Raw genomic sequence first — 14,879 nt, 5'->3', positions numbered from 1 at the left:
GGAGACGCTCCAGGCGACCTGCCGGCGGACACTGGAGGTCCTGCGGATGGCCCTCCTCTTCCTCAGCAGCAGCCTGGGCACCGAGAGGTGGGTGTCCTGCCCAGGGCGGTGGCCGCAGCAGGCCCGAGGCCAGCTGAGACCCCTCGGCCCTTCTCTCTGTCTGTTTCTCACCCCAATATTTCCCACAATGTCCTTCCTCTCCCCTCACCGAGCCCCCCCTCCCCTGCCTGGCTGGAATACTGAGGGCACTGCCATCCTGCCCCTCAGCCCCACAGCCCACCCCCGGATGATGGCTCGTATCACCCCCACCTCACGCCTCACCTCAGGGGGAACGGGCCCAGGGGGACACTGCCTCTCCAGGTCCCAAGGCAGCCCCCCCGCCCCAGGAAGAGGCCTCTGTCCTCCAGACCCCCATCTCTCACCCGCACCAGGCCCCGAGCAGGACTCTGGGAGACACGGCCACCTGTGGTCCGCCGGACCTGGCACGATGGGGACCCAGTGGTCTCACCTCCATGCTCCTCTCCCGCCTCCTGTCTCAAACCGCCTTGCCTCCTGAGGAGGCCCTGCCCAGCCCTCGGAACGCCATGCCCTCTACCCCTCTGACTGGGCTGTTCAGAGGTGACAGGTGGAGCAAGGGAGAGACGGGGGAGGAGGAAACAAACGCAGGCTGTGGAGAGAAGCAGGAAGACCCGAGGGCATTCCTGGAAAGTGGGCACAGCCCTCAGATCCTGGAAGGCATGGGCCATGGGGCAGGTGGGGATGGGGCTCCGCAGCCCAGGGAGCTGCCGGTGGCCTGAGCCTTGCCCACGGGGAGGAGACGTGGGGACAGAGGAGCAGAGGCAGTGCCAAGCATGCCCGGTGCCCCGCCCCCCATGCCCGGGCCCACGTCCGCAGGAAGGCCCGGGAGTTTCCCAGCAGCGGCTGACTCACTGCAGCCTGGCCTGCCTCCCGGCCTTGGCAGCGGCAGCACTGATGATGGAGCAGACGGGCGGTGGCAGTGTGGGAGGACAGGGTTGGAGTCCCTGGCATGGCTGAGCCCCCTCGAACAGCGACAGGGAAGAGGGCAGCGCTCTGGCCAGGGCACAGCAAGGGGTCCCGGGACAGCTGTGGTGCCATGCACGCAGAGGGCCCGGGAGGAGGGCAGGATGGTTGGGTAAAGGGAGACTGGAGATGGGCACAGGCAACCGCAGAGGTCTTCCTGGAAGAGGTGAGGCTTTTCAGGCCATAATGAGAGCGAATACCTCCGTTTGGAAGGTCCTGTACCGAGACAGAGAAGGGGGATGTTTGGGGGTTTGGGGGATTTGCGGGGGTGAGGGGGGTGCTGGTAAGGTTCCCACTGTTATGATGAAAATACCCCAGAGTGAAGTTGGAGTAGGGAGAAGGGTCGGGGAAGGGAGGAGAGAACACATGGAGGTCCCGGAGGGTCCAGTTGGCAGGTTAGACCCCAATAAAATGACCTATGGGTCTATTGTGGGTTCTTGAATGGAAAGAAATGTGTAGAGGAAGCTTTTGACGTATTTGCCTGCCCACTTGCTCTGGACCCTGGGGGTGGGAGCGGGCTGCGCAACAGGGTGGGGACAGCCTGGTTTCTTTCCTGTGAAAGAATCTGTGTGATGTTACTTTGGCGCCACACAGATAGCCATGCCTGAATGGTTCATCGGTCACTTTAAAAGTGATACTTTCACCGGGGCAGCACGACGCTAGGATTCCAAGTCCTGGCACATGACTGGCTGGTATTCTATAAAATACAGCTTTTCCCCTTGTCAATAAACTATTGGTTGTCAGGAAATACAGTATCTACTGCGAGCATGTCAAACTCTCGGGCCGCATGCCTCGTTTATTTGGCCCGTGTTAGCCTTTGTGTTTGACATGCTTGGTCTACTGGACAAAAACTTGACTCTTTTCCTTTAGTTACAAATTTTCCAAGTAAGGTCTTGAACAGTTGCCTTGCATGTGGACTTGTGAATATTCATAGATTCAGCTTATTCCGATCTGCCTCAATCTTTATTCATTGCAGTGCTCAGGAGCCTCTTCAAGCTGGTTCCTCTGCCCCAACCACAAGACTCCCCCGATACCCCACAAGCCAGTGTGCTGTCCCCGAGGTGCCATACCCCAAATGCGTCCTTCTCTGTCCTTCCCTCGAGGTTCAGCAACATGGCCGGGATGCCCGAGGTCCAGGAGCTGAAGAGGGCCGCGGAGCTGAGGTCTCAGCTGCGGACTGTGAGTGAGGCGGGGCCGGGCGCGTCAGGAGCAGAGCAGGGGGCAGAGGTCTGGCCAGGCTCCCCGCGGAGCCCTGAGCTGAGGCCTCTTTGCCTTCAGTTGGCCGAGGTCCTCTCCTTATTCTCCCACAACGTCACGGAGAAGCAGACGAGCCTGAGCAGCCTGAGCTCGGAGCTGGCGAAGAGCCGGGATCAGGTACATGAGGACAGAAGGTCTGTGGGATTTCCCTTCTTGGTGGGGCGGGGGCGGGGGCGGGGCACGCAGCTCGCCTTGGCAATGAGGCCCGGCATGGGATCATGGTGGGGATCTGGGGATAAGCAAGACCCTGCCCTAGGACTAGCCGGAGGGAGAAAAGGATCTGGGGGTTTAGAGAGAGAATTCAAAATCGTAGCAGGGGCAACAGTTCTAAGTAAGAGACGAATTTGGTCCCCTCCCCATTCTGAGCCCTTGCTTTGCATCAGCCCCCTGGACAGGCCCTCCTACTCATCTCGTTTCACCCTCAAGGCAGCGGCACTGCCATTATACCCTCAGGGAGGCTACTGTGCCCTGAGTCCCGGCCAGTAAGTGACACGTGACCACGTAGAGCATCGGGCCGCGGTCACCCACCTCCAAGGCCTAGTTCCTGGGGTTCACCGGGGAGTTACAGCTTTTACAGCCTCAGCCCCCCTTGTAACAGACGCAAGGTGCCCACTCACTGTGGCCTGGCAGTGTCCCGCCCTGACCAGGGCGTCCTCCGGCCCCTGCCCGGACCTTAGCCCCACGTCCTTAATTCTGGATGTAAAACGCGCTGGGACCCGCAGGGCCCGTTGTTAGGTGTCTGGGCTGCGGGACTGACCGAAACCGACACGAGGCTCTCTCTGCTCGTTTGTCCCACGCGGAGCGGACGGTCCCGGGTCCTCTGGAGGGGACTGTGTTCCACGAGGGAGCGTCCCCCGTGCAGTGTGTGCGTGGGGGTCGCCTTTGTAAGATCAGAGGGCACATCCGGCCCAGCCTTTCGGAGGAAGACCGAGCTGAGGTCTTGTCCACCCCCTGTCCTTGGGAGGGCAGGCGCCGGGGACCCGGAAAGCCCTGGGGACAAGCTTGGTGCCGCCCGGATCCAGCTCCAGAAATAGCTGGGCCGGGGTCAGGAGAGGAGCTGCGGGGAGGAAGTGGGGCTACACAGGCCTGAGGGTGAGGAAGACCGCCCCCCAACACACACCCCCAACATCTCAAACAGAGTGTTTGTCCAGCCCGGAAAGGGGCAGGGGGAGCTCATAATGACCTTGAACTGCAGGCCCAGGAAGTCACCTCCCTCGTTCCCTGGCCTCCAGGCAGGACCGAGAACATGGGGTCATGACTGCGTGAAAGGAGGGTTGTTGGCTGTGGTACTAGTTCCCTCCGTGTGCCAGGAGGCACCCCCTCTGCCCTTCCCAGGCCACCAGAGGTGTCTGCTCCGCTCCCACTGCTGCCACTGCCGGACTCTCCGCTTCAGGGTCCAGGACCCTTTCCAGTCTCCTCTCAAACCTTCCCATGTAGCCAACGCCACTCGCCCGTCTGTCCTGCTTGGCTGTTTCTCGCTCTCTTCTTATTTAACACTGTGTGTGTGTGTGTGTGTGTGTGTGTGTGTGTGTGTGTAAGAGAGAGAGAGGGACAGAGAGAAGGAGAGAGAGAATAAACACGAGAATGACAGATGGCTGGCTGGCCTCAAGGTGCCTCAGAAAGCTTAGAGACCAGAGAGTCACCCCCACTCGCGGATCGCCCCCCAAAACCGTGACATGAAGGCTCCTCTGCTGGCAGACAGCTCCTGCCTCGTCCCCCCACCATCGCAGCCCCTCCCTTCCCCGGTGCTCTGTGCTGTTTGATTCTTCCATCACCTGGTCCCTCTCTCCTGCCCACAGCATCCAGCAGATTCAGTGTTGCCTGGACAAGATGTACCTCATCTACAAGCAGTTCAGGAAGGCCAGGATGAGGCCAGGTGAGCCGAGGGGAGAGCCACGCACTCCTCTTGCGCATACTCATGCTCTCCCTCCCTCTCCCTCCTTCCCGCCAGGTACCCAGCCCTTGTTTGATTCCTCCCGGGGTTGCTGCTGGGGGCTCACTGGCCATGCAGAGCCCGGGTGCGGCCGGTCCAAGGCTGGGCCCCTGGGTCCCTGGCCACCAGCTGCCTGCAGACCAGCAAGAGGCAGGAAGCCTTTACACCTGAGCCTGTTGCCAGGTGGGGTGGGAGGCTTGGGTGACACGTAAGGGCTTCACAGTGGCTGGCATCTGGCTGCCATGAAAGAGGTGGCCCTTGAAAGAGAACCCGCACCTTTGCCGGGCACCTTAGAGTTCAAGGCGTGTTTCCCTATCTGCTGCGTCTGTGGTTCACTAAGATAGTCAGGCTTTCCAGAAGCGGGCAGACCCAGAGAAATGCCACTCAGAGCCACTGGGCCAGGCGCTCTGCCTGCATCTCTAAGAAGCCTCCCGAAGACCCTCGGGCAGGGTAGCTCACTGAGGCTCAGTGGTCAGGCTGTTTGCCCCAGGGGACGCCATCTTGGGGCAGGGGAGGGTCCAACCCAGGACAGTGGGGCAGGGACTGGAGGGAGCAGGGGAGGCCACGAGGCTGAGGAGCTGACCCCCAGGACCTGACTCCTCCCCCGCACGGCCAGGCTTTTCCCACAGGGCGGCTCGCAGGTCTCGCAGGTCTCGGGCTTCGCTGCCAAGTCCTCGACCTCCTGATAGTATCTCAGAGCAGGTCCCACAGGCATGGCCTGCAGCCATGTATGGAGCCTAGAGTTCCCTAGTATCCAACATTGAAAAGTAGAAGTAAAAGGGTGAGATTAATTTTAATAATATATCCTATCCAACCCAATATATCCAAATTGTCACTTCAGCAAGTAACCAACAAGCAACATAAACATAATTCTATCTATTCCCAGAAGTGGGATCACTGGGTCAAATGGCAGTTCCGTATTTAATTTTTTGAGGAATCCCCATACCGTTTTCCACAGTGGCTGTACCAGTCTGCATTCCCACCAGCAGTGCATGAGGGTTCCCTTTTCTCCACATCCTCACCAGCACTTGTTTGTTGATGTATTGATGCTAGCCATTCTGACAGGAAGGAGGTGATATCTCATTGTGTTTTAACTAGAGGCCCGATGCACGAAATTTGGGCAAGAGTAGGCCTTCCTTCCCCCAGCTGCCGGCACTGGCTTCCCTCTGACACCTGGGACCCGGGCTTCCCTTGCAGCCTGGCTTCGTCCGGAAGGACATCCAGAAGGTCGTCCAGTCTAATTAGCATATTATGCTTTTATTAGTATAGATTTGCATCTCTCTGATGATTAGTGACGGTGAGATTTCCCACATGTCTATAGTCATCTGCATGTCCTATTTGGAGAAGCGTCTCTTCAGGCTCTGCTCATTTTTTAATTGGATTGTTTGGTGTGTGTGTGTTTTTCGTATTGAGTAGCATGAATTCTTCCTAAATTTTGGGCCTTAACCCCTTCTTGGATTTATCACTGGAGAATATGTTCTCCCATTCACTAGGCTGTCTTTTCATTTTGTTGATGGTTTCCTTTGCTGTGCAAAACCTTTTAGTTGGATGTAGTCCCACTTGTTAATTTTTTGTTGTTGTTGTTTTTCTTGCTTGAGTAGATAGATCAGAAAAAAAAATATTGCTAAGAGAGAATGTCAAAGGTTCTGTTTTCTTTTAGGAGTTTTACGACTTTGCATCTTACATCTACATCTTTAGTCCATTTTGAGTTTAGTCTTGTATATGGTGTAAGAAGGTGCTCTAGTTGCATTTTTCTTGCAGGTTTCTGTCCAATTTTCCCAGCACTATTTCTTAAATAGACTATCTTTTACCCCCATTGTCTGTTCCTGCCTCCTTTGTCATATATTAATTGACCCTATAGGCTTGGTTTTCCTTCTGGGCTCTCTACTCTGTTCCACCGATCCATCTCCCTGTTCCTGTGCCAGCACCACAAGGTCCAGCTGCTTTTAATCACCTTATTTTGCAGCCTCAACAAGAGTTTCATTTCTATGGTCTTCAAGAGCCCTTTATTCAAATTGGAAAAGAAGCAGGAAAAATGCCTCTTGGGGTGTTGGAAGAGGCCATTCTGACAAATGCTCAGGAGTGAACACTAGGGCACTCTCACTGCCCTCACACCCATGCCGGTGTCCCGTGTGGCAGACGCGGAAACGGACTGGGTGAGGTGCAATCACTTGCTTACAGCCCCCTGCCAATAGCCGGCAGGCCTGGGACGTGTGGCTTGGACTTCACAGGGGCCCAGCTGGCTGTGAGCAGTGCCCGGATGAAGAGCCCAGGAAGGGGATTCTCTACTAGGGGTGTGGAGGGGGGGTCAGCAAGGTAACCTCTGCCTCGTTTCCTCTCCAAGACGCTAATGACCCGAGGCCCATTCCCTCGAAGCCCAGGAGGGGGCAGCATCTCCCCAGTGAGAGAGCATCAGGAGGTGCCCAGGAAGTGAAAACTTCATCAGCCCTTCTGGCAAAGTGTCTGGGCAAGGAAGCAGGGTACAGGGTGGGTGGTGGGTGGCGGGGCTGGCTTATCCAGCTCCACTGCAGAGCCCAGCTGGCTCTCCTGCAGCTTGAATATTCGGGGATGAGGCCAACAGCCTGTAGGCATCTGTCATCCTGGGTTGGGGCCGGGGGGCCGGGGCTGACCACAAGGCCTATCCCCACCACCACTTCCCAGCTGAAGTGTTCGGCTGCCCCAAGTACGCTCCTTCCTTGTCGTGGTGCAATGTCCTGGGTGCTCGGTTCACTCCTGTCCTTCCTGGCTCAGTGGGCTGGGAGCCCCAGGGAGCAGGGTTCAAGCCAGGCTGACTGCATCTTTGTGGGTGCCCCCCCCCAACCCTGGGGCATTCCATGTTGCTGACGTAACAGGTGGCATCATTTCTGCTGTTTCCTCCAGGGCTTGGCTACAACGAGGAGCAGATCCACAAGCTGGACAAGTGAGTGGCCGGTCCCTTGGCAGGAGGGGGCGCAGGAGGGTGGGTGTCACCCGGGCGGAGCGAGTCTCTGTGCCTGACGAGAAGTGGTGAGGGGCCCGGTCACAGGCCGAGGCCTAGCAGGAGGGGGGCGGTGTGACAGTATCTGGGGCGGGTTGTCTGGAGCCAGGGCAGGGGATGGTGGCTGAGCTGGAGGGAGGCTCCTCAGAGGCGGCCGCAGGAAGCTGGACTTACTTCTGAAGACGGCTCGGCTCCTAGGGGTTCTTTCCCTGTCCCCTCGCTGGTTTGCCCCCTGCCGCTCTGGCCTCTGCCTGAGCTTCCCTTTGGGTGTCCCTCTGCCCTTCCATTTCCTGGGCCCTCTCATGCCCCAGGGGCCCCCTGATTTAGTGCTTATTTGGCGACTCGCTCCCCCAGTTCTATACCCACCCTGACCCCCGACACCTGCACACACACTTTCCACAGTCATCTCGCCTTCCCTCTGGGGACGAGCTGAGAGTCTGTGTCCCTCTGTTGTCCTGTGCTGGGTGCCAGCCCCTCTGGTCACCATGACCCCCCCATGTGGGCATCATCTCCTCCTTCCTGGAGAGCCAGCCCTGCTGTGGCCGGGGGGCTGGGCGCTTAGGAGACCCAGGCACGCTAGGCTTGTGCTCAGGCGGCTCTGACTGCTTAGCTCGGTGCCTCAGTTTCCCTATTCTTTCCAGGGTGAATTTTAGCCATTTAGCCAAGAGGCTCCTGCAGGTGTTCCAGGAGGAGTGTGTGCAGAAGTACCGGGCGTCGCTGGTCACGCACGGCGAGCGCATGAGGTAACCATCTGGCCTCCTGAGCACACGGACCCCAGGCCCTTCCAGGCTCAGAAGTCCTGGGCTCGGCCGACCCTGGCTGAGAAGGGGGTGGGAGTAAAGGGACAAAGGCAAAGAAATAGGTAGTTTTGTGATCCTGGGTGGCTAGGCAGTCGCTGGGCGATTTCTACACATTAGCTTATTTAACCCCACAGTATCTTCCCTATACAGCAGTGGTTCTCAACCTTGGCTGCACATTAGAATCACCTGGGAATCTTTTTAAAATCCCGATTTCTGGGCCTGGATTTTAAAAAGATTCCCAGGTGATTCTAATGTGCAGCCAAGGTTGAGAACCACTGCTCTACAGTAAGTACTATCAGGCTCAGAGGACAGTCTCTTCCTCAAATCCACACAGCTAGCAGGTAGCAGGCCCGGGATAGCATAGGGGTGTGACTGCCCCTAAAACCTGGGTTCTTCCCATGGTCCCAGGTGGTCATGTGGGATGCCTTCCCTCTCTGGGGAGAGCACAGGTCCCCTGGGATGGGACCAGTGGCTGGGAAGCAGGGGCAGGAACCTGGGTTTTTCCCATGGTCCCAGGTGGTCATGTGGGAAGCCTTCCCTCTCTGGGGAGAGCACAGGTCCCCTGGGATGGGACCAGTGGCAGGGAAGCAGGGGCAGGCAGAGGCCATTACATAGAACCCCTCTCACAGGTGCTCCCTCTCAGACAGCCCCTCCCTCCTCCCCCACCTGCACCAACGCTGGCTCCTCCGGAGAAGGGCAGGTTCCCAGGTGCATCTGTTTGGGATCCACGGGACCTGTGGGCTGAAACGCAGGCGCCCACCCACTCTCACATTAGAATGCCAATGCCCAGCTCCCCGCCCCCGACTCTGGTTTCATTGGCCTGAAGTTGGCTTGGATAGCGGCAGCTTAAAAGCTCCTCGGGCGATTCTCATGTGTAGCCAGGACTGAGCGTCAGTCAACCACTGGTTTAACCCCTCTGCATGTGATTTCCTTTTGGGGCAACGGACAAAATGTCCTTGCTCACTCCCTGCACTTAGAGAAGCCACAGAAGAGCCTTGACCTTGAGTTTCTCTGGAATGGGAGCCTCAGGAATTCCCATATGAAGCGTGGGCTGTCCCGAGCCACTCTGGCCGGGCACTCCTCCTGCCTGGCCTGGGTGACCCTGCCCAGCGCACGGTGTTTGCAGCTCCCAGCTGGTTGCAACAGGACCCTCACCAGCCTGTCAGAGCATCGGCACTTACAGGGGGACAGGGGGACAGGGAACAGTTGAGGGTGCACCCAGACGGGCAGAGGCAGTGGGGGAGGCACTGCCTGGACCCATGGACTCCTGCCTGCTGTCTGGAAGCCTACCCTCCGTGGCTGTGCAGTGGCACAAACAACAGCTGGGTGTGGCCCGTCAGAGCCGGCAAGCCTGGCTCTGATTTTCAATCTGCTCTCTCCAGGGTGGTGCACGAGGCCAGGAACCACCTGCGCCTGGTCGCCTGCTCCGTGGCTGCCTACAGCACCGAAGCCCAGAAGGTGCAGGAGGGCCTCAGCAAGGTGCGGGAGCTTCAGGGCGGGGTGGGGTGGGGGGGCTGCCCAGCCAACCTGGTGCTCTGGGGGCATCCAGGCCATTCCCCTGCCTCTGGGCGGAGCTGCCCTGGACCAAACCCAAGCGCGTTGGGATGGGTGGGAGGTCTGACCCCAAAGGCGCCCTGAGGTGGGGATGGAGAAAGCAGAAGGCACTTCCTAGGATCCAGACTGAAGGTCACATCCAGACTGAAGGTCACGGCAAGGGCAGAGCCTCCAGAACGCTGGGACATCTTCCTCACCCTCCTCCTGCCTGGGAGGCTGCGGGCCACTCCTGAGAGGGGCCGTGTGACCTCTCCTTGACCTTCTGATCTGTGCTCTGCGAAGAGCCCAGTGCAGGCAGCTGGAGAAGCCGCCTGCTTTGCCAAAAGGAACAGAGAGGGCGGCTTCTTCTGGGAAAGGCAGCGTGGCCCCTCCCCTCCCTGCAAGGGGCTGCCTCCTCCCCCTCCCTGCAGCTCCTGGTGCAGGTAGCTGGAGAAGCCGCCTGCTTTGCCAAAAGGAACAGAGAGGGTGGCGGCTTCTAGGAAAGGCAGCGTGGCCCCTCCCTGCTTCCTCCCCCTCTCTGCAGCTCCTGGTGCAGGTGTCACTAGGGCAGTGGTGGCGAACCTATGACACGAATGTCAGAGGTGACACGCAAACTCATTTTTTGGGTTGATTTTTCTTTGTTAAATGGCATTTAAATATATAAAATAAATATCAAAAATATAAGTCTTTGTTTTACTATGGTTGCAAATATCAAAAAATTTCTATATGTGACACAGCACCAGAGTTAAGTTAGGGTTTTTCAAAATACTGACACGCCGAGCTCAAAAGGTTCGCCATCACTGCCCTAGGGGGTAGTTAGACACCGGGCGAACCTGACAGTCAGGATCATGACATCCACGCGGACAGTGAGGGTGGCCGCACTCACAGGTTGGGAAGGAGGGCTCGCCGGAAGGGCTCAGCTTTTGGTTGCTCTGGGGATGTGGGCTGGGGCCGTTTTGTTACCCTTTTCCGGCCTTTCCCCAGCACTGCCCTCCCCACAGGTGAGCTGGCTCTTCCCTTCTGACTAGAGTGTGGTTCCCCTCAGATCCTCGACTGGCTGTCTCTCCAGCTCCTGCAGGACAGAGCAAAGGGGGCCCAGGTCCCCCCAACCCCCACGGCTCCTTATTCCAGTCCTGCACCCAAGGACCTGGGTCTCCAGCTAAAGGACCTGGGTCTCCAGTGAGTACCGAGGGATGTCCGTGTGTGTGTGTGTGTGTGTGTGTGTGTGAAAGGGGGGATGAAAGTTAGGGCCCGAGGGGTGTGCCGCACACCAGGCCTGGAAGGCAGGCTTTGTAAAGAGCCTTGGTGGCCGGCCTCCCAGGGAAGGGGTCGGTCAGGGCAACTTCGGCCTCAGGCACAGCGGCCGCTCTTGCCTCTGCCCTGGACAGCATGGAGGATCTCTGTAAGGAGATGAAGCTGTTGGCCTCCGACCTCCAGGACAACAACTGCATCATCGAAAGGTAAGGAGTCCCGCTGTGCGCGGGGAGGGCTGGGTCCTCCAGCGCCTGCACCTGCCCAGGCAGGTTTGGTGGCAGGTGGCCGGAGCTCCGGCCTGTCCACAGGTGAGTCACCATCCTCACCAGGTGGAGGCTTCCAGGCTCCACGAGAGCCTTGAGAATACAGCCCATCAGAGAGAAACATTTCATCTAATTTTAAGCAATTGCGGGATATGCAAGGGAAGGCATTTGACCTGGAGGCTAAGACCATTCTCGGTGCAGTCAGAGATGGGCCTGGGGCATGCGGATCTGTGGCTGTGAACGTGGGCTGTGCCTGTACTTCCCCCAGCCTCGGAGTGGCGCAGCCTCATCTCCGTGTCATGCACCAGGAAACTGAGGCACGGAGCCTGGGGTCATGGCCCTGGGGGCAGGTGCTCACAGGCCACCCAGGCTGCAGGCCCAGTGCTAGGCACTCTGCTTCGTCCCCTGAGCAGACCCCCCTCTTTGGGGAGAGGGGTGCTGCAGAGGGTGCTGGGGGTGCAGCAGGCTCAGATGTTTGGATTCTGTGCACCAGTAAAACCCACAAAAGAAACTTGGAGGGACCAACTCTCATACAATGAAATCAACACATTTGAAGAGAAAACACCTCGCCATCGAGCAGCCCTGCTCCGTAAAGCACATTTTAGCACCAGAGGGGAGGCAGGACATCGCCTCAGAAACGAGGATGGCCTTGCCCTGGAGGTCAGGGGGCTGACATACACATACACACATGCAGGGAAGGCGAGGACCCCGTCCGTCCTGCGTATGCCTGTCACCACCCCCCATCCCCCATCTGGGAGCCGGTGGCCTGGTGGGAAGACTCCGCAGAGATTCCAACAGCATTTGACTCCTGACTCTGCTCCTTCCCAACTGCGTGGATGTGACCCTGGGAGGTCCGCTCAGCTCTGAGCTTCAGTTCCTGCCTCTGTAACATAGGAATAATGAGGCCCACTTCATGGTGTGGCTGTGGGGATTAAATAGGTGTGATCTGAAATGTGCTGAGGAGGGGGGACAGGGTGTGCAGAGGGAAGGCCTCACTAAATGGTAGGTGTTCCCCCCAGGCCACACCAGTCTGGGACGCTAGAGTTGGGCCAGGAGTCAGGGAGGCCAGGAGGCCGGGAGGCTGGGAGGCCAGGAGGCTGCCTGCGTATGCCTGTCACCACCCCCCATCCCCCATCTGGGAGCCGGTGGCCTGGTGGGAAGACTCCGCAGAGATTCCAACAGCATTTGACTCCTGACTCTGCTCCTTCCCAACTGCGTGGATGTGACCCTGGGAGGTCCGCTCAGCTCTGAGCTTCAGTTCCTGCCTCTGTAACATAAGAATAATGAGGCCCACCTCGTGGTGTGGCCGTGGGGATTAAATAGGTGTGATCTGAAATATGCTGAGGAGGGGGGACAGGGCGTGCAGAGGGAAGGCCTCACTAAATGGTAGGTGTTCCCTCCAGACCATGCCAGTGTGGGACGCTAGAGTTGGGCCAGGAGTCAGGGAGACCAGGAGACCAGGAGGCTGGGAGGCAGGGAGGCCAGGAGGCAGGAAAGCCAGGAGGCAGGGAGGCCAGGAGGCAGGGAGGCAGGAAGGCAGGGAAGCCAGGAGGCAGGGAGGCAGGGAGGCAGGGAAGCCAGGAGGCTGGGAGGCAGGGAGGCAAGGAAGCCAGGAGGCAGGGAGGCAGGGAGGCAGGAAAGCCAGGAGGCAGGGAGGCAGGGAGGCCAGGAGGCAGGGAGGCAGGGAGACTAGGAGGCAGGGAGGCAGGGAGTCAGGGAGACCAGGAGGCAGGGAGGCCAGGAGGCTGGGAGGCAGGGAAGCCAGGAGGCAGGGAGGCCCAGAGGAGCTGGTGGTCGTCTCCAGAGTCTCTGAGGCCCCTTGGGTTGAGGAGGCGTCTCCCATGTCCCGTTCCAGCAAGGGGAGGATCCATCCTCTTAAATGCCCTCCAAGGGGAGAGCTGATGGCTCCTTGGAAAGCCTTTCCAACGCAGCCCAATGGGCAGGAAGTTCTAATTTTAGGGCCGACATAAATTATTCTTGCTGTGATATGCAGTCTATTTACAGATAAAATACTTTATCTTCGTGAACTTTCACTTCCTTATTCAGAGCTGTAGCCAGGAAGCCTAAAGAAGTCCTTTGAGTTCCTCTCCCTCCTAACCCCGGCTGCACTGGGTTTACCAGGAGAGCTTCGAACAATCCAGAGGCCTGGGTCTTGCCCCAGAAGCTCTGGGCGTGGCCCAGGGTGGGGATTTTATAAGCTTCCCACGGACTCTCGTGTAGTCAGGGCTGAGAACCTCAGAGTTCTCGGGGGACAGGAGAGCTGAGCCCGGAACGCTTGGAGCTGCTGAACGCTGTTTGGCCTGGGGAGGGGTTCCCAGGCTCCTGCACTTGGTGGGAGAAGCTAACCTGCGCCTTTTGTTGCAGGTTAAGTCGGGTCCAATCGGCCCCTGATGTCTGAGCTCCGTGGGTGCACAGGGCAGCCTGAAGCATTAGAATCATGGGACCCAACGCAGGACTGTCCCTGTCCCATCACCAGCCTACCTCCCTCCTGGCCGACCGCTGGGAGATGCCACAGCATTACCTTCACTGCCTGTCTGCGGGCAGCACGCAGGCCCCGGGCACCACACAGCTGTCAGGACCCACCTGACATCCTACGCGGGCTCAGGCACAGCTCCTCCGTGGCCAGGCGCGCGGTTCCCTGGCACCCACGGCTGAACATTGCGGGGCCCCCGGGAGAGAGGCCCTGACAGCCCCTCTCCCCGGTTTACAGGGCGCCGCTCCTCAGGGAACAGAAGAGGAGGCCCCACAGGGGTTCCCCAGGGTGCTGGGCCACACGGCCTAATCTCAGTCTTCCTTCCTCTTGTGGTGTTTCTTGTTTCTTGTTGAACATGTAGCCCTCTCCCCTCTCCTCTGATTCCTGAGGGTCACACACTCGGCCGCAGGCATCGCAGAGTCTGATTTGCCTTCTGCTCTGGGTCTGGCTGAGCCTTAGGGTGAGAGAGTGGGTGGTGGGGGCACCATGTCCAGGGACCTTCCCCTTCTCTCTCCCTCGGAAGCACCACCAGTTCTGGGATGTCAGCTAGCTGGTCAGGAATAGCCATGCAAATAGCACAGGCCTGTAAGCCCACAGCCCGAGGGGAGACAGGCCTGTGCCTTTAAGAAGTGCAATAAACGCGCCTTCCTTTCTGTTTCTGGGTGTCTCTCCCTGGCGGTGGGTGAGGCAGGGGGAGGCCGCAGGTGCGCCTGGCATCCCAGCAGGCACGTGGGGATCCGTGAGGAGAAGGACTGGGAAATGGAGGCAGGCCTGGTCACTTCCCGATTCCTGCCTTTCCCCTAAACGGGCCCTAATTTCAGGGAAAAGCCCAAGGAAGGTGGCCTCCCATTCCTCTCTTCTCCCTCCCCCTGTCCGCTGGGAAGCTGTATAAGGGGCCTGGAACTTGGGGAGGAAAAAAGGCCTTCTTTAAACCTCAAATCTACCATCTCTCCATCCTCCCCACCCCCCACCCGCCCTGTTCAAAACCCAGGCTGTGCCCGAGATACTGAGTTGGAACATTGCTGTGGGTCGAATGGGGCCTTTCTCGTTTTGTCCAGAAGCTAGCATGGTGCCTGGGCGAGGCCTTCAGGCTTGTGCACATTCAGTCTTTCCCCTGAGAACCTCCAGGGTCCCTTAACCAGAGCTGGACTCCCCCCTGGCTTAGGGGGGTTGGGGGGAGGGTGTACACAGGAAAGTAGCCCCAATAGGGGAGGGAAACAATTGAGAAGCCCCACTGTGTGCTTCGAAGCATCAAGATGACATTATGCTCGACCCCAGATAACCCCAGAAGGTCCTTCCTGCCCAGCTTCCTGGAGCCCCGCATCTGGAGGGCAGCCTGCCTGACCGC

The 14,879-nt window shown here is 58.6% G+C and overlaps 1 protein-coding gene across 5 annotated transcripts in view; it reads left to right on the top strand.

The window, feature by feature from the left end:
* Window positions 1–14,188, top strand: part of IKBKE (inhibitor of kappa light polypeptide gene enhancer in B-cells, kinase epsilon) — a 24,815-nt gene extending 10,627 nt beyond the window's left edge. For 3 of the 5 annotated variants that reach the window (XM_014532572.1, XM_014532574.1, XM_014532575.1), the window contains 10 exons: window positions 1–87; window positions 2,145–2,220; window positions 2,320–2,432; window positions 4,098–4,174; window positions 7,112–7,151; window positions 7,850–7,951; window positions 9,391–9,487; window positions 10,587–10,720; window positions 10,930–11,001; window positions 13,423–14,188. In XM_014532572.1, coding sequence (XP_014388058.1) covers window positions 1–87; window positions 2,145–2,220; window positions 2,320–2,432; window positions 4,098–4,174; window positions 7,112–7,151; window positions 7,850–7,951; window positions 9,391–9,487; window positions 10,587–10,720; window positions 10,930–11,001; window positions 13,423–13,456 — 832 coding nt within the window. In that variant the 3' untranslated portion in view covers window positions 13,457–14,188. Of the gene's footprint in view, window positions 88–2,144; window positions 2,221–2,319; window positions 2,433–4,097; window positions 4,175–7,111; window positions 7,152–7,849; window positions 7,952–9,390; window positions 9,488–10,586; window positions 10,721–10,929; window positions 11,002–13,422 lie in introns of those variants that run through there. The other 2 variants (XM_014532573.1, XM_014532576.1) reach the window with 2 other exon arrangements.
* Window positions 14,189–14,879: the final 691 nt, after the last annotated feature.

Source organism: Myotis brandtii, unplaced genomic scaffold, assembly GCF_000412655.1.
Source record: "Myotis brandtii unplaced genomic scaffold, ASM41265v1 scaffold898, whole genome shotgun sequence".
Taxonomy (NCBI): Eukaryota; Metazoa; Chordata; class Mammalia; order Chiroptera; family Vespertilionidae; genus Myotis; species Myotis brandtii.
This window is presented reverse-complemented; position numbering and strand designations above follow the sequence as displayed.